This window comes from Podarcis vaucheri (assembly GCF_965113315.1).
Source record: "Podarcis vaucheri genome assembly, chromosome: 13".
NCBI classification, from domain to species: domain Eukaryota; kingdom Metazoa; phylum Chordata; class Lepidosauria; order Squamata; family Lacertidae; genus Podarcis; species Podarcis vaucheri.
This window is the reverse complement of record NC_138751.1, coordinates 11495287-11520244: the sequence shown is the minus strand read 5'-3', so window position 1 is coordinate 11520244 and position 24958 is coordinate 11495287. Positions and strand designations below refer to the sequence as shown.

At 44.3% G+C, this 24958-nt stretch overlaps 2 protein-coding genes across 3 annotated transcripts in view; both read right to left on the bottom strand.

Annotated features, from left to right (window-relative positions):
- Positions 1–90: 90 nt before the first annotated feature.
- Positions 91–6894, bottom strand: LOC309516958 (galactose-specific lectin nattectin-like). Of its 2 annotated transcripts, none has more exons than XM_082195912.1 (6): positions 6110–6894; positions 5251–5319; positions 4290–4399; positions 3305–3424; positions 1565–1704; positions 91–608 (listed from the first exon to the last, which is right to left on the bottom strand). In XM_082195912.1, the coding sequence occupies exons 1-6, from the start codon at positions 6174–6176 to the stop codon at positions 590–592; spliced, it is 525 nt and encodes a 174-aa protein (XP_082052038.1). In that variant the 5' UTR covers positions 6177–6894; the 3' UTR covers positions 91–589. The 2 variants fall into 2 exon arrangements, with proteins under 2 accessions (XP_082052038.1, XP_082052037.1); XM_082195911.1 differs by having other exon boundaries at positions 1578–1704.
- Positions 6895–11037: 4143 nt separating this feature from the next.
- Positions 11038–24958, bottom strand: part of LOC309516869 (alpha-2,8-sialyltransferase 8F-like) — a 29908-nt gene continuing 15987 nt past the window's right edge. Inside the window, exons 3-8 of the mRNA XM_082195820.1 lie at positions 24772–24849; positions 19545–19697; positions 17487–17631; positions 15579–15691; positions 14550–14636; positions 11038–12217 (exon numbers count right to left, since the gene is read on the bottom strand). Of these exons, the coding sequence (XP_082051946.1) occupies positions 11755–12217; positions 14550–14636; positions 15579–15691; positions 17487–17631; positions 19545–19697; positions 24772–24849 (1039 nt within the window). The 3' untranslated portion in view covers positions 11038–11754. The remainder of the gene's footprint in view (positions 12218–14549; positions 14637–15578; positions 15692–17486; positions 17632–19544; positions 19698–24771; positions 24850–24958) is intronic.

Genomic DNA, 24958 nt, shown 5'->3' with positions numbered 1-24958 from the left:
ATATATTGTGCGATTTATTATTTTAGTTAGCCCCTTCAGTCCTTTTTTTTTTAAGTACGAGAGATAAATTTAGTAAAACAGTCAAGCTGCTCAGCTGTACCCTGTTTTTAATATTTGCTCCAAATCATTTCAGAAAACATGCATGTACATTTTCAGCCCATCCTGCAAATGAGAAATAAATAGTGTAGCTGCTTCCCATTTAATTTCCTGGATTTTCCCTTGCCACATCGACAGATGTAACATTCTCACAACCAGTATTCAAAGGAGGCACACAGCACACTCATCGCTGGACTGTTTCACTTCAGAATGCAAGTGGGGCATCACACTTCTGAAGTCAAAAATTCTCTACGGGTCAGAAGCATTTTCCTAACAGTGAAACTCAAAAGTTCACTATTCGGTTGGCTATGATCTGAAAGTAATTGTTTGGACATCCATCTGCTCCAGAACAATTTCAGCTACCGGAATAATAGTCGCTAAGCAAAGGCACACAATAGCTTCTTAAAACCAGATGCAATTCTCCTTTATCCCTAGGGTGCATCCTCAATACAGAAGGTATTTGCAGACGTACATGTGTTGATTACTCTTAGGTTCATCGATCCAGTAGATACCTAAAAGAAAGATGAGGTAGCTGAAAAGGGGGACCAAGAAATCTGAGTAGCAGCATATATGACATCAGGTGTGGGGCAGGTGTCAAGTTTGACCCGTGGACCAGAGGTCCAGTATCAGTGGCTGAGCATCTTCTCTGCATGCACAAGGCCCCGGGCGCAATCCTCAGCATCTCCAGATAGGGCTGGGAAACACTCCCACCTGGAGCCCTAGAGAGTCACTACCAGTCAGTGCAGACAGTGCCGAGCCCCACTCATAATACTAATAATTTTATTATTTATACTCCATCCATCTGGCTGGGTTTCCCCAGCCACTCTGGGTGACTTCCAACAGAACACTAAAAACAGAACAAAACTTCAAACATTAAAAACTTCCCTAAACAGGGCTGCCTTCAGATGTCTTCTAAAAGTCAGATAGTTGTTTACTTCCTTGACATCTGATGGGAGGGCGTTCCACAGGGCGGGTGCCACTACCGAGAAGGCCCTCTGCCTGGTTCCCTGTAACTTGGCTTCTTGCAGGGAGGGAACCGCCAGAAGGCCCTCGGAGCTGGACCTCGGTGTCCAGGCAGAACGATGGAGGTGGAGACGCTCCTTCAGGTATACTGGGCCGAGGCCATTTAGGGCTTTAAAGGTCAGCACCAACACTTTGAATTGTGCTCGGAAACGTACTTAAACGTAAACTCAGTTTAAGGCGGCTTTCTAGGTCCATTTCAGCAGTGCACTGTGTTGCATTTTATTTTGTGGTACATCACCGTGCAACTCTTGTGCTGAGGGGCAGTATAAAGAACTGCAATAAATACATAGCACAAGAATCGTACAGAGGCAAACCTCACCTCTGTTCTGCTTCAAAGGTCAATCTATCTCTCCACCATCAATTTCCATTATTTCCATGCAACAGTGGAAGTTGGTTGGCTGATATGTGCTGAGTGCACTCAAGGTGTGTACCCGGCTATGCCTACCCCTTCCCCGAACCTTTATTTTTTGATCTGTTGACTGCCAGTGCCATGGGTATCCGACGGTTGCTCGGTCTTAAAGGCTGTCCAAATTTCTCATACCGCCACGTGGAGTTATCGGTCCATCTCCAGGGGGCTGCTGGATCCTACGGAACAAGCAGTGAAAAGAAGAATTAGCATTATGAACCAGGAGAGGACACTGCTTGAGAAAGTCATGAAACACTCCTATACCTACAGAGGTAAGACCCGTTCAGTTCAATCAAACTTAAAGGTAAAGGTAAAGGGACCCCTGACCATTAGGTCCAGTCGTGGCCGACTCTGGGAATGCGGCGCTCATCTCGCTTTATTGGCCAAGGGAGCCAGCGTACAGCTTCTGGGTCATGTGGCCAGCACGACTAAGCCGCTTCTGGCGAACCAGAGCAGCACATGGAAATGCCATTCACCTTCCCACCGGAGTGGTACCTATTTATCTACTTGCACTTTGACGTGTTTTTGAACTGCTAGGTTGGCAGGAGCAGGGACTGAGCAACAGGAGCTCACTCTGTCCTGGGGATTCGAATCGCGACCTTCTGATCGGCAAACCCTAGGCTCTGTGATTTAACCCACAGCGCCACCTGCGTCCGACCCGCGTTCAATTGAACTTACTCCCAGGTAATTGAGCCTCACGCGTCAACCCTTTACTCCTTTTCCTGGCAGTAAGTCCCGTCGAATTCAGTTGGAATTACTCTAGAATATGCGACTGCAGTGACAAGAATGTTGTTTTCCCAGAAATGGAAAGAGGAAGAAGTCCCGACGAAAGAAGAACTTACGGAATACGCAAAGATGGTGAAACTTACCAGAAAAAGAAGAAATCAAGATAACAAACTTTTTATAAAAGAATGGAAATGGTCTATCAAATATTTACAAATAAACTGTAAACAGATAAGAACATTGGCAAGATTATTATAATAACCTACAGTTTTATAAGTGTATACATTTAAAGGAGATGAATAAATGATTATGTTAATTTGGACTATGCAGAAAATATAAAAAACAAATTTAAGGAACCACAAAAGAGGGGGAAGTAAGTCAAGTTTTGAAATGATTGTAAAATTATTGAGATATATAAAATTGAAATTCATAAATATTTTTTAAAAAAATAATAATTACTCTAGAATAGACACATGGAATATTGAACTCTTTAAAGTCACGAGAAGTGAGGTGGAAACATCAATGTCATATACAGTGGTACCTCGGGTTAAGAACTTAATTCATTCTGGAGGTCTGTTCTTAACCTGAAACTGTTCTTAACCTGAGGTACCACTTTAGCTAACGGGGCCTCCCGCTGCTGCCGCGCGATTTCTGTTCTCATCCTGAAGCAAAATTCTTAACCCAAGGTACTATTTCTGGGTTAGAGGAGACTGTAACCTGAAGCGTCTGTAACCCGAGATACCACTGTACAGGAAGTTATCTAGATATGCCTTTCTGAAGAGCTTTTGAAATTTCCCCGCTCGTCTGCCCCAAGTAGACAACTGACCTGAAGAAAACCTTTGATGCATTTTTTTTCACTCTTTCCCAATCGGGTGCCCACCAGAAGATGCTTCACCTACCACCACCACCACCACCACCAGATGTGTTGGCCAAAGTCAAAACTGACTTCCCTCAATGCTGAGACAAGTAAATCTGCCACCAGCACTTCCCGTGGTGTAATAAGCTGTGGATGTGAGCAATACTAACAGTGGATCCCGCCCACTCCCTTGTTCTTACATCAGTTCCCTCTGCGCCAATCCAGTAACGCGTCCGTCGCCCCATCAGGTGAAAGATGAAGCTTTGCTCGTCATCGCTATGAACAGAGGCTAGATGGGTACCAAATCTCTCACAGTTCTCCTGATATGAAATAAGAAGAGTAGCATTGGTGGGACTCCAGTCTCTTTTCAGAGCATGAAAAACTTTAAAAAGTCACAGTTTTTTAATCTTGTGGTGTGGTTTCTCTAACTAAATAATCTGTACAAAGGTCCATATGTATTACCTTCGTGTGGTTATATTTGTTGTTTGTAATGTTTAATGGAAATAATGGGGGGAAATCCACACATTAGGAGAAAACGTGCATAAGAATGCATCTGTTGGTGAAAAATAACATAAAATGCATTAGATGCGGGAAAATGCCTAACAAAAATGTGTATTTCAGGCAAAATTGCATACAAAAAAGGTGTTTTTATATTTTGATTTTGTTCTGTGAACTGCCCTGAGACCTCCGGGTATAGGGGAGTATATAAATTCACCAAATAAAATAAAAAAATAAATATTAGGAGAAATTTGCGCTATGGTGCTGATGGATTTTCATGAGGATTTTCATGAGTTTTCATTCATTTTAAAAAAGTAACACAAATTGATACAAAAATGTGGATGACTGTGCCTGAGAAAATGATAAACTTATAGAAAGTAAAACTGACAGATTTGTTAATCCATTATTATTATTATTATTATTATTATTATTATCATCATCATCATCAACAACAACAACAACAACAACTTATTAGTTTTCTTGCAAATGCAAACATTAAAATAATCACAAAACAAAGAAAAGAAAAATCTAAAATATGTCCACATTTTTAAAAGGCAGGATTAAAATATCCCATCCACAAAAAGTTAGGATCACATATGTTTGGATCTCCTAATCTATCCACTGGTGTTTGAAGATTCTTACACACACACACACACACACACACACACACACACACACACAATGTACCTTAACTGTACTCCAGTCGTGAGTGTCGCCTGTGACTGGTAGGTAACAAGCATCTTTGTATTGAAACCAGGCATTGGCACAGCATCCCTGAGTGCAAGGACAAACGAGTCCTGGAAAGGAAGGAAGCAGTTTTCTATGAGAGGACAGGGCAAGGGCAGAACATCTGCTTTGCATGCAGAAAGTCCCAGGTTCAGTCCCCAGCATCTCCAGGTAGGGATGGGAATTTCCGCTGTCTGAAAGCCCTGGAGAGCTTCTGCCAGTCAGTGCAGACAGCACTGGGCTAGATTGACCTGTGGGTTAACTCAGCACCACTCATTTCAGGGGGATGAATGTATGCAAATTTCTTCCTTGAGGGATCTTTTAAAAGGGTGGAAAAGAGATAGAGATAGATAGATGATATAGATAGATAGATAGATGATAGATAGATAGATAGATAGATAGATAGATAGATGATAGATAGATAGATAGATAGATAGATAGATAGATAGATAGATAGATGATATATACAGATGGATAGAAAGATAGATGACAGGCAGGCAGACGACAAAAGACTTTTGATAGCTGATGTCTTTCTGGTGGTGAGTCTGCCTCCATAGGAACTAGGAAAGTGAGACGATGATCAGATGAGCTTATTCATCCAGAGTACAGTGGAACCTTGGTTCTTGAATATTTCGGCTCCCAAACACCAAAAATCCGGAAGTAAGTGTTCCAGTTTTTGAACGCTTTTCAGAAGCTAAACATCTGATGCAGTTGTCGGCTATGGTTTCCAGGGTACCTGCGCCAATTGGAAGCCGTGCCTTGGTTTTTGAACGTTTCAGAAGTTGAACGGACTTCCGGAATGGATTATGTTCAAGAACCAAGGTACCATTGTATATGGACCCTGGGCAGATGCATGACCACGCTAACCCTCAATTCTGGCCCTAACAACTTATTGACTCACAGCAAAATGATACACACAGACCTGGCCTCTCCGTAGATCTGCCATCGTCTTCACCACTGTTCTCAACTGTTTCCATGGAGTCTCCAGAACCTTAGCAGAAAACATCTATTTTCTTTTTTTTGTTATAGTGATTTTTTAAAAAAATCATGCAGAAAGAAGAAGAGTAACATATTGGGTTGTATCTACTGTTGGCCCTATTCATAGAAGGCCCACTGGGTGGCATGCAGTACTAGTCCTACTCAGAGTTGACCCACTGAAGTTAACAGACATGACTGAGTCTCCTATGAGTCAGACTTAATTGAATACAACCCATTAAAACTGGTGGGCATAGCTGTCAGGTGCATGAATTTCAGTTCTCGACTCCAAGTCGGACTTAGCTGGATACAACCCACAGCCATTAACCCACAAGGAAAAAGAAGAGATTGAACTCTCATTTTAAAGTACAGTATGCAATAGGGTATCTCGTCATCACCAAACTTCTTATTTCACTATTACAGCGGTACCTCAGGTTACAGACGCTTCAGTTTACAGACTCCGCTAACTCAGAAATAGTGCTTCAGGTTAAGAACTTTGCTTCAGGATGAGAACAGAAATCGGGCTCCGGTGGCATGGCAGCAGCAGGAGGCCCCATTAAGTAAAGTGGTGCTTCAGGTTAAGAACAGTTTCAGGTTAAGTACAGACCTTAGGAACGAATTAAGTACTTAACCTGAGGTACCACTGTATTCTTATTTTTTTATTATCATTAATAATAATATGAGGCAAGCTCACCAAGGACTAGCGACTGAGGAGTGGGGCACAACAGAGGATGCTTTGCCTACCACCCCCATTCCGAAAAACAACCCCGGAGCCACCTCTGCCTGTCCTTTCCTGATAGCCTTACCTGCCACCACGGTGCCTGCAATCACCAGAGCGATGGGCAGGAGAACTTGGGCAGGCTGCACCACCATCTCTGATGAGGAGGATTCGGGAACGTGGAAGCTCTGCTACGGAGGCAAACGGTGCTGAAAAAGGCAAAACTGCTTCCAAACAAACCCCAACCTCTCTCATTTAAAGCACATTGTCCCCCAAAATACCGAGTGGGATGCTTGGAGTGGTAGCTCTGCGAGGGGCAAACTGCAGTCTCTGGAATTCTTTGGGGAAAGCTGTGACTGTAAAAGTGGTATAAATGTCTGTATGGTGTAGATTGTGACCTAAGTTGGGGTGAGGTTTCCTGCAGGGTCCTCCAGCTGAGAAAACTCCTTTTCCCTCCTCTTATGATACCATAAGAGCTAGTGCTAGTGTAAATGGTTTTCGTTTTGTTTTTAAGTGTGACTGGGCTGATCTGCCTTGAAGAACTGTGTGATAATAAGCAGGAACCCATTGCTTATTTATTTCATTTCAAAACATTTATTAGGCTTGGGGGTAGCATAAGAATAGTAATATAAGATAAATAGAAAATTCTTGGAAGAAATTATTAGGCTTAGGGGTAGAATAAGATTATGTGCTAGTAAACATTAAGGATTAGAATAGTAATAAAGGAGAAGAGGCTAGTAAATGAAAGGAGTTAATATTATTGGAAATTTGAATTAGGAGAACTGTTAAACAGGTGTTATAATGAAATTCAGTTAGAGGGGATTTGAGGAAGTCAGTCATTAATGTAATGAAATTAGGGATTTGAAGTATTAACTTTTTATGTCTTTTTTTCTTTCTTCTATGTCTTGTAATGTTTTTCTTTTTTCTTTGTGATAAATGTGAAAACCAATAATTTTTTTGAAAAACAACAACAACAACAACAACAACAACAACAACAACAACAGCCCTGTTCTTCCTTGAAGGTACTGGGGACAAGGAACCTGTCCACTTCACAACAACCTTATGTGGTCGCTTAAGATGGAAAAGAAAAGGATGGGTAAGTTGCCCAAGGCTATTTATGGTTCAGAAAGTGAAGGGGGCCATTAGAAAATTGTTCTCTATATGATCCCAAAAAAACCCTGTTTAAGGCGAGGTTTTTCCAAAGGTTTTTCACCAGCCAGAAGAACAAGGCCTTTTCTTGCTTAAATGTTACATTGCAAATGGATCTCTCTTTGGGATGCCTAGGCTTAGGCGGTGAAAGATAAGAGCAAGGTTGAATATGTGTTATTCTGGCCCCAGACGGGGGAAAAGACTGAAGACAAGGAGGGTAATGCAGGAGACAAAGCCCCATTTTATTGCTTTCAGTATAAATCACATGTTTTACATTTGAACACCTGTCGAGGTTCATGGCGTGGAGAGGCTGGTGCAGGAAGAAGGGGGCAAGCAAGCCCATATAAGGTCAAGCCCATATAAGGACATAGGAAGTTGCTAAAATAACGATTTCCCAGAAATCAGGTGGTATTATTCTGCAAATGTATAAAAGGGCTAGCAAGCCCAGAGAGGGCGGGCGGGCAATGAACTTTACCTTTGAATTTCTGCCCTGGGGCACAGCTGTTAATAGAGCCCAGGAGAATAATTATGGTAAGAATCTAGTGCAGTTCTGAGTCAAGGCTTTCGCCCAGAATTACATTTCCACGTTGGGGAAGGATTTCACCTGTTTGGCAAACCCTCCAACATTTCACAGAGAATATTAGGGACATCCCAGTTTCAGGACCTCACAGAGTTACAATTCTCATAGTGGTTTAATCTATCCCTTTTTCCGGGGAACTCTGAAAATTGTAGGCAGGTAGGGGGTTCTCCTAGCAACTCTCAGCACCCTTAATAAACTACAGTTCCCAGGATGCTTTGGGGCTACAGCCATGACTGTATCACAATGCTTTAAATGTAAAGCTTGGATGTGGCCACTAGTCACCCAACATATGAATTTGCCCGAAGGTATCTAAGTTAGCGCATTACATGCGAATTAAAATTAGCACCTGCTGCTTTGTGTCATGGGCCTGCGTCCCAAGTCCTTAATTATTATTATTTTTTAAATCATTTTTATTGATTTTCCAATAAAAAACATCCAATTAATATATCCAATCGTAATACTCCAATTAAAATAAAAAAACTAAAATTAAAAAAACCAAATTATAATTCTTAATTTTTCAGAGCTCCCTATGGTCTGGATCTCTGAAGCATATCTCCACATCTCAGTCCTGCCTCTCCTCGATATTTCCATATTTTCCCACATCTCAATTTTGACGCTTTATAATTCTCCGTCCCTGAGTCCACGTCCCAAGTCCTTTAAATAGGTACAAAAGGTCATGGCACCCCAGCCCGAAACGCATGCCGTATACCTGATGGCCTAAGTTAGATGCTTCCACTCGGTAGCTGGATGGTTTTCCAGGGAACAGCTTCTCTGCTGGGTTGCATTTATACACTAGGAGCAGCTGTGTTTGCTATGCCACTGATACAGAACAGCAGCATTAAAAGAAATGGGGAAATTGGGCCAATTTCGGGGGTCCTTTGTTGTTGCTCTTCCACTCAGTATCAGGTAACACAGCGGATAAACTACCGGTAGTTGAATGGATTGTGGACATCAACCATGAAGCATGTTCTGTAAATACATTTGCGACTATCTAAAGGACCTTCTCCTTTGCGATGGACCCACTAGGGTGTTAAGATTGGCAGAAGATAGCAGACCCTCGAAGTGGACCGAAAGTTTAAGATAATCACATTTTCTTATTTTATGTAAACGGCAAGTGGAAAATCAGAAGTTCCCCTTTTGTATTTTTTGCTAATGTTTCTTTTCTTTTGCTTTCTTTTATCTTTCTCTTTCCTCACTTTATTTCTCTTGCCCCTTTCTTTTCTCCTTTGTTTTGTACTTTTGTAGATGCAATTTTACTGTGTTATGGGGAAATCTCGATTAAAACATCTTATTAAAAAAGAAAGTGGTTATTATTGCAATTTGTAAATGGAATGAAATAGATAAATAAACATAGCAAATGCATAATAGATATAAATTGGCCCAAGTCCACCTTTCCTGATCTCAATGTTGTGAAAAGCCGGGGTGGGGGGTTGATAAAATATTTCTTTCTTTCTTTCTTTCTTTCTTTCTTTCTTTCTTTCTTTCTTTCTTTCCTGCCCATCTGTCTGAGTTTCCCCAGCCACTCTGGGTGGCTTCCAACATAACATTAAAAACACAATAAAACATCAACCATTACACACTTCCCTAAACAGGGCTGCCTTCAGATGTCTTCTAAAAGTCAGATAGTTGTTTCTTTCCTTCACATCTGATGGGAGGACGTTCTACAGCGCCGCTACCAAGAAGCCCCCCTGCCTGGTTCCTTGTAACCTCACTTCTCACAGTGAGGGAACTGCCAGAAGGCCCTTGGAGCTGGACCTCAGTGTTAGGATGGAGGACAGGACGAGGTGAGGACAGACTGAGGTTGATGGGGGAGTGCCCAATTTGCCCACCTCCACTGAGGACCTCTGATTGGGTGTGTGGCCTTTGGCCTGCCGGATGTTCCTGAGCCACAACTCCCCTCATCCTAGGCCATTGGCCATGTTTGCTGGGGCTGATGGGAGTTGTAGTACAGCAGCACCTGTCAAGCCAAAGGTGTCCCCCCACACCTGCCTTCGATGAAAGGTCTTGGCAAAGGGAAGTCTCTCTTGGTTGAAAACAGCTTGGAAATCTGACCCTGACCTGACCTGACCTCATGGAAGACTGTATAAAACACTAAGCAAATAAGGAAATCTGCTAATGGAAAAAAAATGTTTGCTATCAGGCTTTGTTCCTGTATTCTAGACCTTCTAATGGGAAGCAGGTGCTGAGCAGGAGCAATTATTTATGTTTGCTAATGGGACGTCAGGCAGCGGCAAGAAGCCACCTTCCTTTCTCCTGTCCGAGGGTAGGGCAAGCATGAAAGTCAGGCATGCGTTGGGAGGTGAGGCAGAATCACAATTACAAGACGAGTTTCTACATGAGAACTAGCCCTTTTGAATTTCTATTCAGTGAAACGTTAAGAAGCAGAATAAGGTTGTGTCCCTCAGTGTGTTTAGGGCAGCAAAAACAACAATTTTAAAAGGCTGTTGCACAAATCAGAGGTAGGAGGGTTCCCGAGTGTCTCAAAAGTCAAGAGACCTGCAATTCTGAGCTGGGCTGGCCCCTTTTTTGTATTTCTGTTATTTCTCTTTTTTTCAGGTGTTTACACACACACACACATATATATATATATATTCCATTTTATAATATACATTCACATCATAACACTCCACTTTGCATCCCTGGCTCTTTAGAGCCTGTCAACTTCCTTCCCTCCTGCCTCATGGCTTTCAAAATTAGCCTTTATATCACTGCATTTTGTACGTTTTCCAATTCTAATTACACACATTACAAAATAACTCAAAATTTAAATAAATATAGAAAGGTAGAGAATTTCTCATTAGAAGTCTTCAGACAACCCTGCTAGTGATGTCAATTGCTTACAATAATCTTTCAGATATCGTATAAATTTACTCCAGCCCTTTTGGAATGCTTGATCTTGCCAGTTTCGGATTTTTCCTGCCAGATTCGCCAGTTCTGCAAAGTCCGTTATCTTCTGTTATTTCTATTGGTTTTATTTACTTCAGTAAAATCTTTCTCTAATTTTTTTTTAAAAAAACAGAGCAGCTTAAAACACAATATGAACACTAACACAAAGAAGCACACGTTGTCGTAGAATTGTAGAGTTGGAAGGGACTTCAAGGGTCTAGCACAGGCATCCCCAATTTTCTTTCTTTCTTTCTTTTTTAATTATATTTATTAAAGTTTCAGAAAAGATTACAAAAAGAAAAAGAAAAGAAAAAAAGAAAATACAAAATACAGAAAAGTAAAAACAGTTAAGAACAAATCAATCTTTCCATGTCTTGTCTTTCATTTACTTGTTTCCCTGACCTCCTCACACCTCCCTTTTTTGTATTCCAGTTCAGTTAGTTAATTAAGCAAATCCTTTCCCTCTTTGTTTTTATCTTAATCCTTTATCTTAATATATTATACCTTTAGATTCTCACCTATTAACAATCCATTTTTACATACTCCTTTGTAACATTGCTACTAAAACCACTTAACTTCATTCCGACATCATTCTAACATTCACAGGCATCCCCAATTTTCAGCCCTCCAGATGTTTTGGACTACAATTCCCATCATCCCTGACCACTGGTCCGGTTCGCTAGGGATCATGGGAGTTGTAGGCCAAAACATCTGGAGGGCCGCAGGCTGGGGATGCCTGATCTAGCACAACCCCCAGCAATGCAGAAGCAGGGAGGAGTCCCATAGGGGAATCAGACTTATGACCTTGGCATTATCAGCGCCACACTCTAACCACACTCTATCGCTCAGTCTACCAATCCTGGGACACAGACGAGCCTCCTGTTCTTAGAGGAATTTCACTCGTGTTCCTTAAGACATCCAGAGTGTGTGAAAGGTCTTTGGATTTGAATGAGCGGCCTTCGATTGTGTCGACAAAACACTCCTTTGGGTGGTCTGCACTGCTGCCTTCCGGCTTCGCTGAGCATTGCAACCTGGTGCCATTATTTGTGCCGCCCATTCTTCCACGGCTCAGGAGACACCCAATCACCCCCTTGCCCATTCAGGCAGAAGCTCCCCTCTCACGGACACTTGCCAAGCCGTAAGCGCAGCAACCCCTGGGCGTACATGTCTAGATATCGGGAAAACTCGCTTGGCATCTCGTGAACCCCCTGCTTGGGCAGCCTGTTGTCGTAGTAATGGTGGAGAATGGGCTGGTTCTCCAGGTCATGTTGGAAAGGCCAGAATCCGTAGAGAGTGATGCGCTCGCACAACTCCAGAGCCATACTGGTGAACATGAAGCCGGAAGAGAGGCGTTTGGGCCCTAAGCCCCTCAACTTCCAGTAGCTACTCAGTGGGGCCAGGTAATGGGGGTTCAGGAAGAGAGCTCTCTGAGCCAAGCCAAAGTCCTCCATGGTATACAGGGCGCGGTAGCTGACATCGGTGTGTCCCACAAAGGAGAAGGCAGGAATGAGGAAGAAAGCGCCCCCATAAAGGCGCAGGGAATCGGCAAAAGGCTTCCGGCGGTCCGACAGTCTTTGGAAGCTGCAGGAGATGGGGAAGGAACAAAACAATCAAGCCACGTTCTTCTAAGCCTGGAGGAGAAAAATTCATCCTATCTGCAGTTTCTAAGCTGACTGATCTCATCAGTGCCTCCTGGACTGCAACATGGATTGGAGCTGTGGAGGCACCAAACATTTAAAGAATCCTGAGAACGGTAGTTTGTGATGGGTACTGTTAAGTTGTGGGTGAACACATCAGACGACACAGCGATTCTTCAAACAGCTCTTGTTTATTCCCAGGCCAGAACAGAACTGAACTGAAGGGTTCAGCCAGCCTGCTTATATAGAGCTCCACTAGAACGCAACAGTAACCATTTTCTGTAACTATCCAATCACTGAACGTCACTTTGATCCCTTATTTGCATATGTGGACCTGAACTATCTACAGTATCCCCCTGCTGGCCCAGGGTGAGAACTTCAGTACATAACAGGTACTGTGAACTGCAAGAAGATCAAACGTATCCATTCTGAAGGAAATCAGCCCTGAGTGCTCACTGGAAGGACAGATCCTGAAGCTGAGGCTCCAAGACTTTGGCCACCTCATGAGAAGAGAAGACTCCCTGGAAAAGACCCTGATGTTGGAAAAGATGGAGGGCACAAGGAGAAGGGGACGACAGAGGAAGAGATGGTTGGATGGTGTTCTTGAAGCTACCAGCATGAGTTTGACCAAACTGCGGGAGGCAGTGGAAGACACGAGTGCCTGGCGTGCTCTGGTCCATGGGGTCACAAAGAGTCGGACACGACTAAATGAGTGAACAACAACAACTGTGAACTGTAGCTGTGCGAGAGGGACACTACAGTTCCCAGGGTTCTTTGGGGGAAGTCGTGAGCTTTAAATGTGCACTTGATGTGCACATTTAAAGCATACAGCCTCCCACAAATCCTCTAACTGTAGTTTATCTCTCACACAGCACAATTCCCAGCACCATTCATTCATTCATACTTTTCAAGTTTATACATTGCACTAATTGTACAACCATTCTGGCATTTCAAAACTTGACTTCCTACCCACTCTTCCTGCAGTTCCTTGAATTTATTTTTAATATATTCTGCATATCCAAATTAACTCAATTTGTTCATTTGTTCATCTTCTTTAAATATGTACTCTTATCCACTGCAGGTTATTACAATGATCCTGCCAATGTTTTTATCTGCTTATAGTTTATCTCTAAATATGCAATAAGCCATTTCCATTCTTTTGTAAAAGATTTGTTATCTTGATTTCTTATTCTTCCGTAAGTTTCGCCATTTCTGCATATTCCATAAGTTTCTGTATCCATTCTTTCTTTGCTGGGACTACAATTCCCAGCACCCTTAGCAAACTACAGCTCCCAGGATCCTTTGTGGGGAGCGGTGTGTTTTTCATGTGTGGTGTGTGAGCATGGCCATAATTATCCTTTGGGTTTCATGAAGTATTTGAAATGTTTACACAGGATAAAACATGTTTTCATACACCTAGGTAGAGGTAAAGGGACCCCTGACCATTATAAGTCCAGTCGTGGCCGACTCTGGGGTTGCGGCGCTCATCTCGCTTTATTGGCCGAGGGAGCCGGCGTACAGCTTGCGGGTCATGTGGCCAGCATGGCTAAGCCGCTTCTGGCGAACCAGAGCAGTGCACGGAAACACCATTTACCTTCCCGCCGGTGCGATCCCTATTTATCTACTTGCACTTTGACGTGCTTTGGAACTGCTAGGTTGTCAGGAGCAGGGACCGAGCAATGGGAGCTCACCCCCTCACGGGGATTCGAACCACCGACCTTCTGATCAGCAAGCCCTAGGCTCTGTGGTTTAACCCACCCGCAAATGATGTATTTAACAACAAATCTTAAATACACAGGAGCACCGAGTCCTCTCTAGCTTAGTAATGCCTGCACTGATTGGCAGGGGCTCTCCAGGGTTTTAGGGAGGAGCCCCTGCCAGCCCTAACTGGAGATGCCAGGGATTGAACCCAGGACCTGCTGCATGCAGAGCAGGAAGCACTGGCCGCTGGGTGCAGCTTCGTTACTGCTTCCTACAACTGCTTAAATCAGGGGTCAGCAAACTTTTTCAGAAGCGGGCCGGTCCACTGTCCCTCAGACCTTGTGGGGGGGCAGACTATATTTGGGGGGGGGATGAATGAACTCCTATGCCCCACAAATAACCCAGAGATGCATTTTAATTAAAAGGACACATTCTACTCATGTTAAAAACACGCTGATTCCTGGACCACTGCAGGCCGGATTTAGACTGGCCCGCATCCGGCCCCCGGGCCTCAGTTTGCCTGCCCATGGCTTAAATTATGAGACAGCCAGCGCATTCTCGGATCTTTCCCTTACTTTTCATTAAGGATGCTGGGGTTTAAAGTCACCAGATCTGACTTGGTTCCCACGTCTTCAGAGAAATTCATGGGAGGTAAGTTGAACCTGGATCAGAGGGAGAAAGTGGAAAAACAGAATCAGCTCTCGTGCAACCATTGGGGAACTCTCATTCAGACAGGCTTCATGGAGAATCTAGGCAACGAAACTGCCAACACATCACATTCCAGGGCTCTGCGTGCTATCCCTGCATCTATTTTTCAGGCCTGATTTGTGAAGGTTTCTTTTTTTCCTTTTTTAAAATTTTTTATTTATACCTTTCAAATTTATACATTTCACTGATTTTACAATCATTTTGACATTTCAAAACTTGACTTCCTTCCCCCACTTTCTGCGGATCCTGATTTTTAAAAATATATATATTCTGCATATCCAAATTAACTCAATTTGTTCATTTATTCATCTTCTTTAAATACATACTCTTATGAAACTGCAGGTTATTACAATGATCCTGCCAATGTTTTTATCTGTTTACAATTTATCTGTAAATATTCAATAAACCATTTCCATTCTTTTATAAAAAGTTTGTTATCTTGATTTCTTATTCTTCCAGTAACTTTCGCCATTTCTGCATATTCCATAAGTTTTTGTATCCATTCTTCCTTTGCTGGGGCTGCTTCTTCTTTCCATTTTTAGGCAAGTCACATTCTTGCCGCTGTAGTCGCATACATGAATAAGTTTCTATACATTTTAGGTAGTTCTATCCCTATAATTCCCAAAAAGCTTCTGATTTTCTTTACAAACCTTATTTTAAACATCCTTTTCATTTAATTATATATCTTTTCCCCCTTTTCTTAAAACCCAGTTAAAAGGCTAGTTGCAAGGAGAAGTAGGGTTTTTGCAGAATGTTACTTACTTCTGAGTAAAACAAAACAAAAAAAACCAAGGCCACCTGGGAATAAACACTGTAAAAGGACCCCATATTATTTGTGATTCCCACCAGTTTGCAGTGCCACCAGTTTCCCTCAAAAGGAAGAAGAAATAAGTTACCTGATTACTAGATCTGCCCGGTCAATCTCCTTACCACAGCTGCTGTTTCGTAGAATCCCACCATTGCCCACTACAGCACAGTGCCTATACTGGGAGTCTGGGAAGGGTGACCTCTAGATTTTTGGGAGTGCAGGAGAGAAATAATCTTAATAAAAACATACAAAAGAAATATTGGCTTAGATCACCAGGATTCTGTTACCCTTTAACTCAGGAGTGGGAAATCATTTTCATGTATAAAAATATTGATAGGACGCTGTGCCATAAAAATATATCACAGCATTTTACAATAATATAAAAGCGTAAAGCCAAACAATAATGTCATAAAAAGTTAAAAACTAAAAGCAAACCTCCATAAATTATGGGTGGATGCACTCTGAATTTCCTGCATAGGCCTAGCAGAACAGAAAAGTTTCCAGCAGGCATTTAAAAGTTGACACATAATTCACTTGGTGAATCTCTCGTGGCAGAGAGTTCCACAGGACTAGGTTGAGGACACTAAAGGCTCCGTTCCAAAACCAGGTCTAAACCCAGATTGTAGCATACCTGCCAAGTGCCCCTGGGGCAAAAAATGGACAGCCCCTTTTTTCACGCAAGATTGCAGCAGCCATTTTGGGTGCAAATGCCACCACCCCCACCAAAAAAAGGACTTTTTCAGGGTGGGAGTGAGGCACAGGTCATGTGACTCACTTCCGGAAGACGCACACCCCAGCTTTGGGTTTCCAAAAGTTGGACAAATTTGTCTAGGCAACCCCAGTCTTTCCGGGATACCAGCTCCACAACCACCTTTGTCAAGAAAGGGATACTGGCAACTGGTTCGTGGGTGTTACCCTCCATTGGCTTTTTGAGTAACAGATTCACCATGGCCATAATAATAATAATAATAATAATAATAATAATAATAATAATAGTTTTATTATTTGTACACCGCGCATCTGACTGGGTGTCAGGTGCCATTCCCTCATGCAAGGATGTGTTCACCACACCTTTGACCCCTTTAGTCACCCCCCCCCCTGGCTAGCTTTAATAAGTCAGGATGGAAAAGGATTAATAATAATAATAATAATAATAATAATAAATTTTATTTATACCCCACCCTCCCCAGCAAGACCAGGCTCAGGGCAGCTAACAACCAATAATAAAAGCAAGTTGATTTAAATACAACTTAAAAAACAAGATTAAAAATACAACATTAAAATGCAGCCTCAATTATTATTATATTTTATTTATGCCCCACCTATCTGGCTGGGGTCTAATGAGCAGGTGGTTGAGTGCATCACTGCAAGAATATTTTGCACATCCCCAGGATGTATTAACTAGAAATGATCCCACAAAAACAGGGTTCATAGGTGGCATCAGGTACTGTATTTTTTGCACCATAACACTCACTTTTTTCCTCCTAGAAAGTAAGGGGAAATGTCTGTGCGTGTTATGGAGCGAATGCCTGCAGGTGGCGGGGGGGGGGATCTGCTGCAGTCGTGAGCAGAGGATCCATGGTTCCCCTTCCTTCCCTCCTCCGTGGTTACAAAGCATGGATCCACATGGATCCTCAGGATTTTTGCATTGGGCTACTCCAAACTCACTGTCAGATCACATGTCTGTGGCCACAGCATGAACCACAAAAATCATATATCCACTATTTCGTTTAGAATATTTTTTTCCTTGTTTTCCTCCTCTAAAAACTATGTGTGTGTTATGGTCTGGTGTGTGTTATAGAGTGAAAAATACTGTATATAGGGCAGGTTGGTATGGACCGCAAGGGGAGGCCTGGCAGGCCAGGGGAGACCTGTGAGCCAAAGGTTCCTCTGCCCAGTTTAAACGAGAGAGACCAAGGATTGAACCTTCTGTACCAGCATGTGCTGTGGGTTGTGGCTCTTTTCCCCCATCCCAAATACCCCCCCACACACACACCTCTGGCAGCAAATCCACCAGCTTAGCGCTCGCCGGAAATACTTTTCCTTTCATTCCGTCAAAGGTGATGCTTGATCCCAGCGGGGTGTTTTCCTTAGTCAAGACTATTGAGAAGGAAGCATTGCAACATTGGCCCAGTTCTGCCCTGCAAATGGGAGGAGAGGTGGATTAGGGTGACGATGTGAAGGAAATAACTTACGCTTCCCCTAAGCCCTTTGTGGCAGGTGGGGCAGGGGGTTGCCCCATACAAAGAGATGAAGTCACTCTAAGCCTCATCAAGGGGAGATCATTTATGGACTCTGCGTGCTCAGGATGGTGTTGCCTTCCTTCTGAAGATCTGTAGTCCGGCTCCATCCCTGGAGTCCTCTGTCTCTGAACGCTAGTTACTGAGAATCACAAGAGGATTCTGTTTGCAGGCTTCCCACAGGCATTGGGTTGGCCACTCTGAGAACAGGGACCTGGATTAGATGAGTCTTTGGCCTGATCTCTTCTGATGGTTTTATGTTAAGTGACCTCAGCGACTAGGTGTGCCACTTTTACCAGCTGTCCATGAGGCGCAGGTCAATTCTGTGTCCAAGGCAGCTGACTACCAGCTCCATCTGGTATGCCAGCTGACACGCTACCTGCCCGTGGAATGTCTCACCAGAGTGGTGCATGCTCTAGTTATCTCCCACTTGGACTACTGCAATGCGGTCTATGTGGGGCTACCTTTGAAGGCGACCCGGAAACTACAACTAATCCAGAATGCGGTAGCTAGACTGGTGACTGGGAATGGCCGCTGAGACTATATAACACTGGTCCTAAAAGATCTACATTGGCTCCCAGTATGTTTCCAAGCACAATTCAAAGTACTGGTGCTGACCTTTAAAGCGTGAAATGGCCTCAGCCCAGTATACCTGAAGGAGCGTCTCCACCCCCATCGTTCTGCCCGGACACTGAGGTCCAGCTCCATGGGCCTTCTGGCGGTTCCCTCAGTGTGAGAAGTGAAGTTACAGGGAACCAGACAGAGGGCCTTCTCGGTAGTGGCGCCCACCCTGTGGAAAGCCCTTCCATCAGATGTCAAGGTAATAAACAACTATCTGATTTTTAGAAGACATCTGAAGGCAGCCATGTTTAGGGAAGTTTTTAATGTTTGAAGTTTTCTTCTTCTTCTTCTTCTTCTTCTGATGATGATGATGATGTTGGCAGCCGCCCAGAGTTGCTGGGGAAACCCAGCCAGATGGGTGGGGTGTAAATAATAAAATTGTTGTTATTGTTGTTACCAGCTTTGTCCATTCTTGGACAGGACGCTAGCTTGTCTACGGTAGTCGAGGCACTTGTTGTAATATACAGTTACTGACTCACACTTCCGTGCCTGAAGGAGTTAACCTGAGCTCAGATAGCCAGTGGGGGTAGAGCTTAGCAGGCTCCCTGCAGCCTTTTGTTTCTTCCCTCCCATTCTTCCCTTTTCTCTTCATGCTTTCTGGAACAAGCAAAGAAGGAGCCGTGTGCCTAAGGCCCCCAACAGCAAAAAAACAACAACAACCCAATTGAACTGAATTTCCCCGAAAGGGAGATTTTACAGCCTGCATTTTTGCTAACCCAAAGATGGCACGAGACTTTTTGTGCAGAAACAAAGTACTTTTCTTTTAAAGTCTTTTGGAATCTTTTTCATCTTTGTTTTACCATCAACAGATAGAAGACTTGTTTAATGTAGCTTCTAGAAATGCTGTGAGTAATCTATGTGATTTATTCTAGCCTAGGTATTTTCATGCAGAATGTTTGTTCAAAGGATGGGGGGCAGGTGAAAAATCTAACCAAATTTAAATGTGCTTGGAGCAATCACCATTGTGCCTAACTCTGCTACGAGTGAGTAAGGATCTTTCTCCCAAACCTCTGTCTAGAACACCGGTAACCTTTGAGTCTGGATTACTGTAACATGCTCCATGTGGAGCTTTGTGGGGTTGGTCTGGGAGCTGCTGCTAATGCTTCTGGCTGGAGGGTCTAACAACGGCATATACAACCATTGCTGTCTGTCTTTCCAGGTGTCTCTCCAAACAGGTGAGTGGATGGCTTTACCTGTATTGGGCCATTGCTGCAGGATTGGGTTCCCAAGGGCACTCCTGAGTGAGTAGCACATGCTCCAGAATGCCCTTATCTTTTTGAGGAAGTTTCCACGTTTTGACAACACGAACCCGCTTCTCATCGCTGGCTGTCTTGCTGAATTGAGCACTGCCAGCAAGAGAGAGAGAGAGAGATTACCAACGACTAGTTTCAGAGTTCATCCCTTTTTCCATATGAACCTAAGTGGACCCCAGGATCATCTTCTGAGGCCCTACTTCTTTGTTTGCTTCCTCCACAAGAGGCCCCGGGGCTGGAAGTCATGCTTCTTCAGGGAAGTAAAGAAATTTGGCAATAACAGATCTCACAACAGAGAGGTGCCCCAAGATTGTGGAGGCCCAGGGTGTGACGTCTCAAGCAAATATAGAGGGGGGCCGAGATGCTGTTTGTCGTGGAATTCTACTCAAAATGGTTAAGAGCAGAACTCCGACGTATGGTTAGCAGAGTAAAAACTTAAACACGTTGCAGGATTCCCCCCTCAAAATAGACCAGAGGCAATTGTATTTCATCCAGCAGAGCTTTACTGCTACTGAAGGCAAATGAGCAGAATGGTCACAAATCCAATACATTCAGGACTGGCACTGTCCATAAGAAATCCAGTTGCAGCAGACTTAACTTTGATACGGAAGGGGGGGCATGCCTTCTTCACCTTCTTCTTCGCTACAATATATCCATTTATTTCCGAGTCCAATTGTCAATGTCAAAAGGGACTAAAATCCATAAAATTCATAGAAAATCAACGTGCCAATTTGCTCAATTTCTCTAGGACTCCATGACACCTCCCCTGTCCTCCATAATCCCTCAAGCAAGGTGTCACATACTCTCAGGAAGACCCTAATCCTGTCAAATCACTCTGCCAAGCCTTTCTTCCGGGCAATGCCAGGTGGCAGACTATGCATACATGGACCATTGTCTTCTCATCACTGGTACTCAGGATGTGCTTATCTGCGCTGTCAGAGCTGCTTCCAGATCCTAGCTCACACAGGATCACGCTAGCCAGCGTATATTTAATAAAAGTCTTTATTGAGTTACAGTTTCATTTTCAAGCTGCAGCGTGCAGCTCTAGGTCTTATGTGCTAGACCGGCGATGCTCCGTCTGAATCCCCGCCTCCTGTACACCAACTTAATACCCTCGCCTTGCTCCACCTCTTACGTCTTTCCTTCCTTCTCTGGGTCCCTCTGCCCCCCAGGGCCTCTTCCTTCCGGGATTCCTCTGAAGCAGACCCCCCGGACCCTTCCGTCTCCTTGCGGCGGGCTTTAGGACCTGGCTCCCTGTCCGGGCTGCTTACTGCGCCACCTTCCGCTGCATTTGAACTTGGCGCGCGCGCCCAACTCTCTACCTTCCTCTTGACCGTTTCCTCGCTCCCTGATGAGGGCGTGACTACTCCTGACTCATGCCCTCCCTCCTGCTGAGAGCCTCCGGCACCCGATACCTGGCCCCCTTCCTCCCCGCTGCGCTCAGCTGGGGACGCTGGCCCCGATTTCCAACTGCTGCTCTCTGAGTCCCCTCTGGTCCCTTCTTCCTGGGGTGTCCCCCCGGGTCCCCCCCTTGCTCTGACCACTGGCGCTCCTTTCTGTGAATCTTCTGATTCACTGGAAAGACTCGGAGATCTCGGGTCGTCATCATCACTCATCCTTCCTTCGGATTCCTCCCCCTCGCTCTCTGTTTCCTCCCCTTCCTGCGTCTCTGCTTCTGAACCCCTGACATGCGCATATCTCCAGCTCTGCATATTCCCCCTCCCTCCTCCATATGTTAATCCTGTGTAACCCAGTCTCTTCTTAATGTATTCATGATGTAACTGGGATGTATTTTGCACTGTATTCTGGGACATGGAGGGAAGTTTTAAAAGTTCATGTCACCCGTTTCTCGTTGTTCAATCTCGCCTTGAACCTGTTGCGCAATAAACTTGGATCTTCTGCAGGTTGCTCCTGTCTCCGGCTGAGCTCATTTTCCTCCGCAGGGACCCGCGGACTTAGTCCGACGAGCTGGGTGGCAGAGCAGCCTCGCACCCAGATTTTACCATAACAACTTAAACTTACAACAACTTACAATGAGTCTAAACCAGTGTTTCCCAACCGGTGTTCCGCGGCACACTAGTGTGCCGCGAGACGTTGCCTGGTGCGCCGTGGGAGGGAGGCGGGCGAGTCGGGCGGCGAGAGGCGGGGCGGCGGCGGCGAGGAGAGGCCGCCCAGCACGGGGCTCTCACCGTCTGCCTGCCTGGCTGCCTGCGTGGCGCTGATGTCACGGGGCTGTAACGTGCCCCACATAGGCACACGCGAGGCGGCGAGCGAGCTCCCTCCCACATCCCATCGCCGCTCGCTTCGGCCGGCCTACTGGGCTGTCGCAGGCGGAAGGCCTGCACATGCGCGAGGTTTTCGCGCCTTCGGGATTCCCTTCACGCCTTCCTCCTCCCGGGTCCTTGAGAGCGCGGGAAGCGGCAGCGCGAGACCGGCGTTGAGCCTGGTAGGTATTGCGCTTGCCAAGGCAGTCATTTGGGAAATGAAAACTTGCAAAGCAAGCAACCAGTTCAATCTGAAGTACGTGTATGCTTAATATCCTGTATCTGAAACCTGTTCTGCCTCCTCCCCCACACTTGGTGCCATTTTCATCTACACATGCAGCAGAGTAAGTTGACCCAGAATAGTACCAATTCAGATGGCAGATGGGAGAATGACAGTGCTGAATGCTTTCCCATGTAGAACAGTCCCTGCAAATAAAAACCTAGCATATTTGGAAGAGGGATGCTAGCCTAACCATTACCTTCTATGCTGTTACTATTTTTTTTTTTTTTTACATAAGTAAAAAGTGACCTTTCCCCATCTGGCATGGTGGTGTGCCTCGAGATTTTTTTCATGAAACAAGTGTGCCTTTGCCCAAAAAAGGTTGGGAAACACTGGTCTAAACCTTAACACTAAGCATACTATGTACAGAACACCATACCAGAAGGAAAAGAGATAGAAAGAGAAAGTGAAACCCAGGGTCCTTCTGACCTTACTATTATAGTCAGATAAGAGAACCAGTTTAAGCCAGCTTCTCTGAAGGAATAACTCAAACATCTTGAGCCTTCTGCTTGTTTCTTTCACACAGAGAAGCTTCCAGAACCCTCTTGAATTAAGCAGAATAGGAAAGATCTCTACACATCTGATCGATACTTTCTGTACTAAGAAATGCAAATTGACACCTTTGACCCCCTCAGTTGGCGCGCCTCAAGTTGATGCGCCAGACACAACTAAAGATTTTCGAAATTTATAAAATTTTTATTGGGTTTTCACATTTTATATAGACAAAAACAAAAACACAAGAAACAAATGAACACATAAACAAAGAAAGAAAAAAAAAAGAAAACAACAACAAACATATATACTTTCCCGAAAATATTATTTCCTAACCCTGGTCATTGACTTCCCCCTACCCCCTCCCTTGCATCCCCATTTCCAAATTTATGTCAGCAAATTGGCATTTCCCTGTCCTAATATTAGTCCTTTTATAAAAACAAACAAAATTAATTATTTCTAAGTTGGACCTCAATTCCCTTCCATCGATTTCCCATTTTGTCTTGAATAATGATCTTTTTAACCAAATCCCGTAATCATGAGTGTTGTTAGAACTTAATTTTTCCCTCCCTCCCATCCCCGGTTTGCGTCCCTTCCCAAAGCATGTCCAAAATAACAGTTCTTAGCCCGGGTTCCTCACGTCCGAGGCCCTCCAGTCTCTTTCAGTCCCTCTCCGCCGGTCTTGTTGGTAACCCTTTATGCCAGTCGTCACATCTCGAAAAAGTTCTTTCACCATCAGTCCAAAGTCTCTTCCCATATTTGCAAACAGCTGCTGAAGAGTTTCCACAAGGCATGAATCTTGAAGGTAATCAAAGTCAGAGTCTATGTGGAGGCCCCAATTATATTTCTTTATTTTAAATTCCTTAATTTCATAAACTCCCAGGGCCTCCACTTTCGTCTTCTGCATCTTTCGTAGATTTATAGTAGATTTACTCCAATAGTCTCCTTGTTTGCATTCCACAGGCGTCAGCTTCTGCTCAGTATTTTCCCACATCACTTCTTCTCTTTCTTGTTTTGTCTTCTCCTCTGCTTTTATTATCATTTCTGGTTCAGCTGTGGATTCTTTCTCATTGAGGTCCTCTTTAAATTCAGCAGGACTACTTGTTTCAGAAGTCAAGGTCATCAATTGTTCACTCATAGCCGTAGTCTGCTCTTGTAAGATTCCAACCAAATAAAACATCCTTTCGATTTCTCCCAGTATCTTTCCATCCACAGCCATTGTAATTCCACAGAATTCCCTCTAGAGGGAATCTGGTTACTTAGTATTCTTTTCCCCAACAGTCCTCTGTCTTGTTATTGTTTCTTTATTTCCAACAATTTTAGATCAATTGTAACTCTTTTTAATCCAGAGGTAACTTAGGTAGCAATTTTCCACTATTAACAGTCCGTTTGACAGCTTTGACAGCTGTCAAACTCTGCGCTTCTTAAACCAGCTCCAAAGCAGGACGCTCCCGGGCCCGGGAGGGGGGTTGTTTACAGCAGAACATAAAACATCCAACACTCCTCTCTCCTGCTCAAAATTTCCAAATCTTGGAAGTTACTGTCTTTTTTAGAACTCACCCTTTACAGGGTAGGCACTCCAGCTTAGTTCTTTTTTCGTTGCTCTAGATCGTCTGCAAGGTAGGGGGTGCGGACTTCCTTTTAGCACATCCCCCGATCGTCTCAAATTCAGTGGATAAATTTCTTAAAAGCCAAGTCCAAATTACTCACGGGTTGTTTTTTCAGCCGAATTTCAAGGAAGGAAGTCAGCGCTCTCCGGTCATGGCTCGCGGCTTCGCTCAGCAGAGGTAGCGATGGACTCTCAGTGCCGCGCCACCCCCCGTATCCCCTCCGCAGCCTTTAAAAAGGCTCTTCGCGAATCAGGGGGGGCACTTAAGGCACCCGCCGAGTCTTCAGTCCGCAGGCATTCCGCGCCTGCGGTTTTAAGGGTCCCCGTGTCGCCGGCACGGCAAAGACCCGTCCCCTGCTGAGCCGATTCCCTCCGGAGCTCGGAGGGAATCCGCCATTCCCAGATCGCGTCAACCCCGGAAGTCGTCACAACTAAAGATTTTCTGCCTTTCCATGACACCCCAAATCAGCTGCCTCTCTCTGCCCAACAGTGAGGCCTGCCAGTCCAACCAGAAAGACTCACCTCTGAGAGAATTCCCTTACTTCAAATAACCGATTCAGTTCCCGGCACTTTGATAATTGTCCTAATGTAGTCTTCTCTCTGTGGGGGGAAAGAACCACACACAGCGCTGGGATTAATTTCAGAGCTCGTGGTTGCTACAGACTCTGCTGAAGCCCATTTGCACTTCCTTGTTAAAACAGCTCAAGTT

What these genes read in the sequence shown, in the direction of transcription:
- LOC309516958 (XM_082195911.1), bottom strand. Translation starts at nt 6,176, where the DNA reads ATGGTGGTGCAGCCTGCCCAAGTTCTCCTGCCCATCGCTCTGGTGATT. An exon ending in ACGACTGGAGTACAGTTAAG is followed by an intron (nt 3,425 to 4,289) that starts GTACATTGTGTG and finishes ATTTCATATCAG; the next exon opens with GAGAACTGTGAGAGATTTGG. An exon ending in TTGGCGCAGAGGGAACTGAT is followed by an intron (nt 1,705 to 3,304) that starts GTAAGAACAAGG and finishes CTTGTTCCGTAG; the next exon opens with GATCCAGCAGCCCCCTGGAG.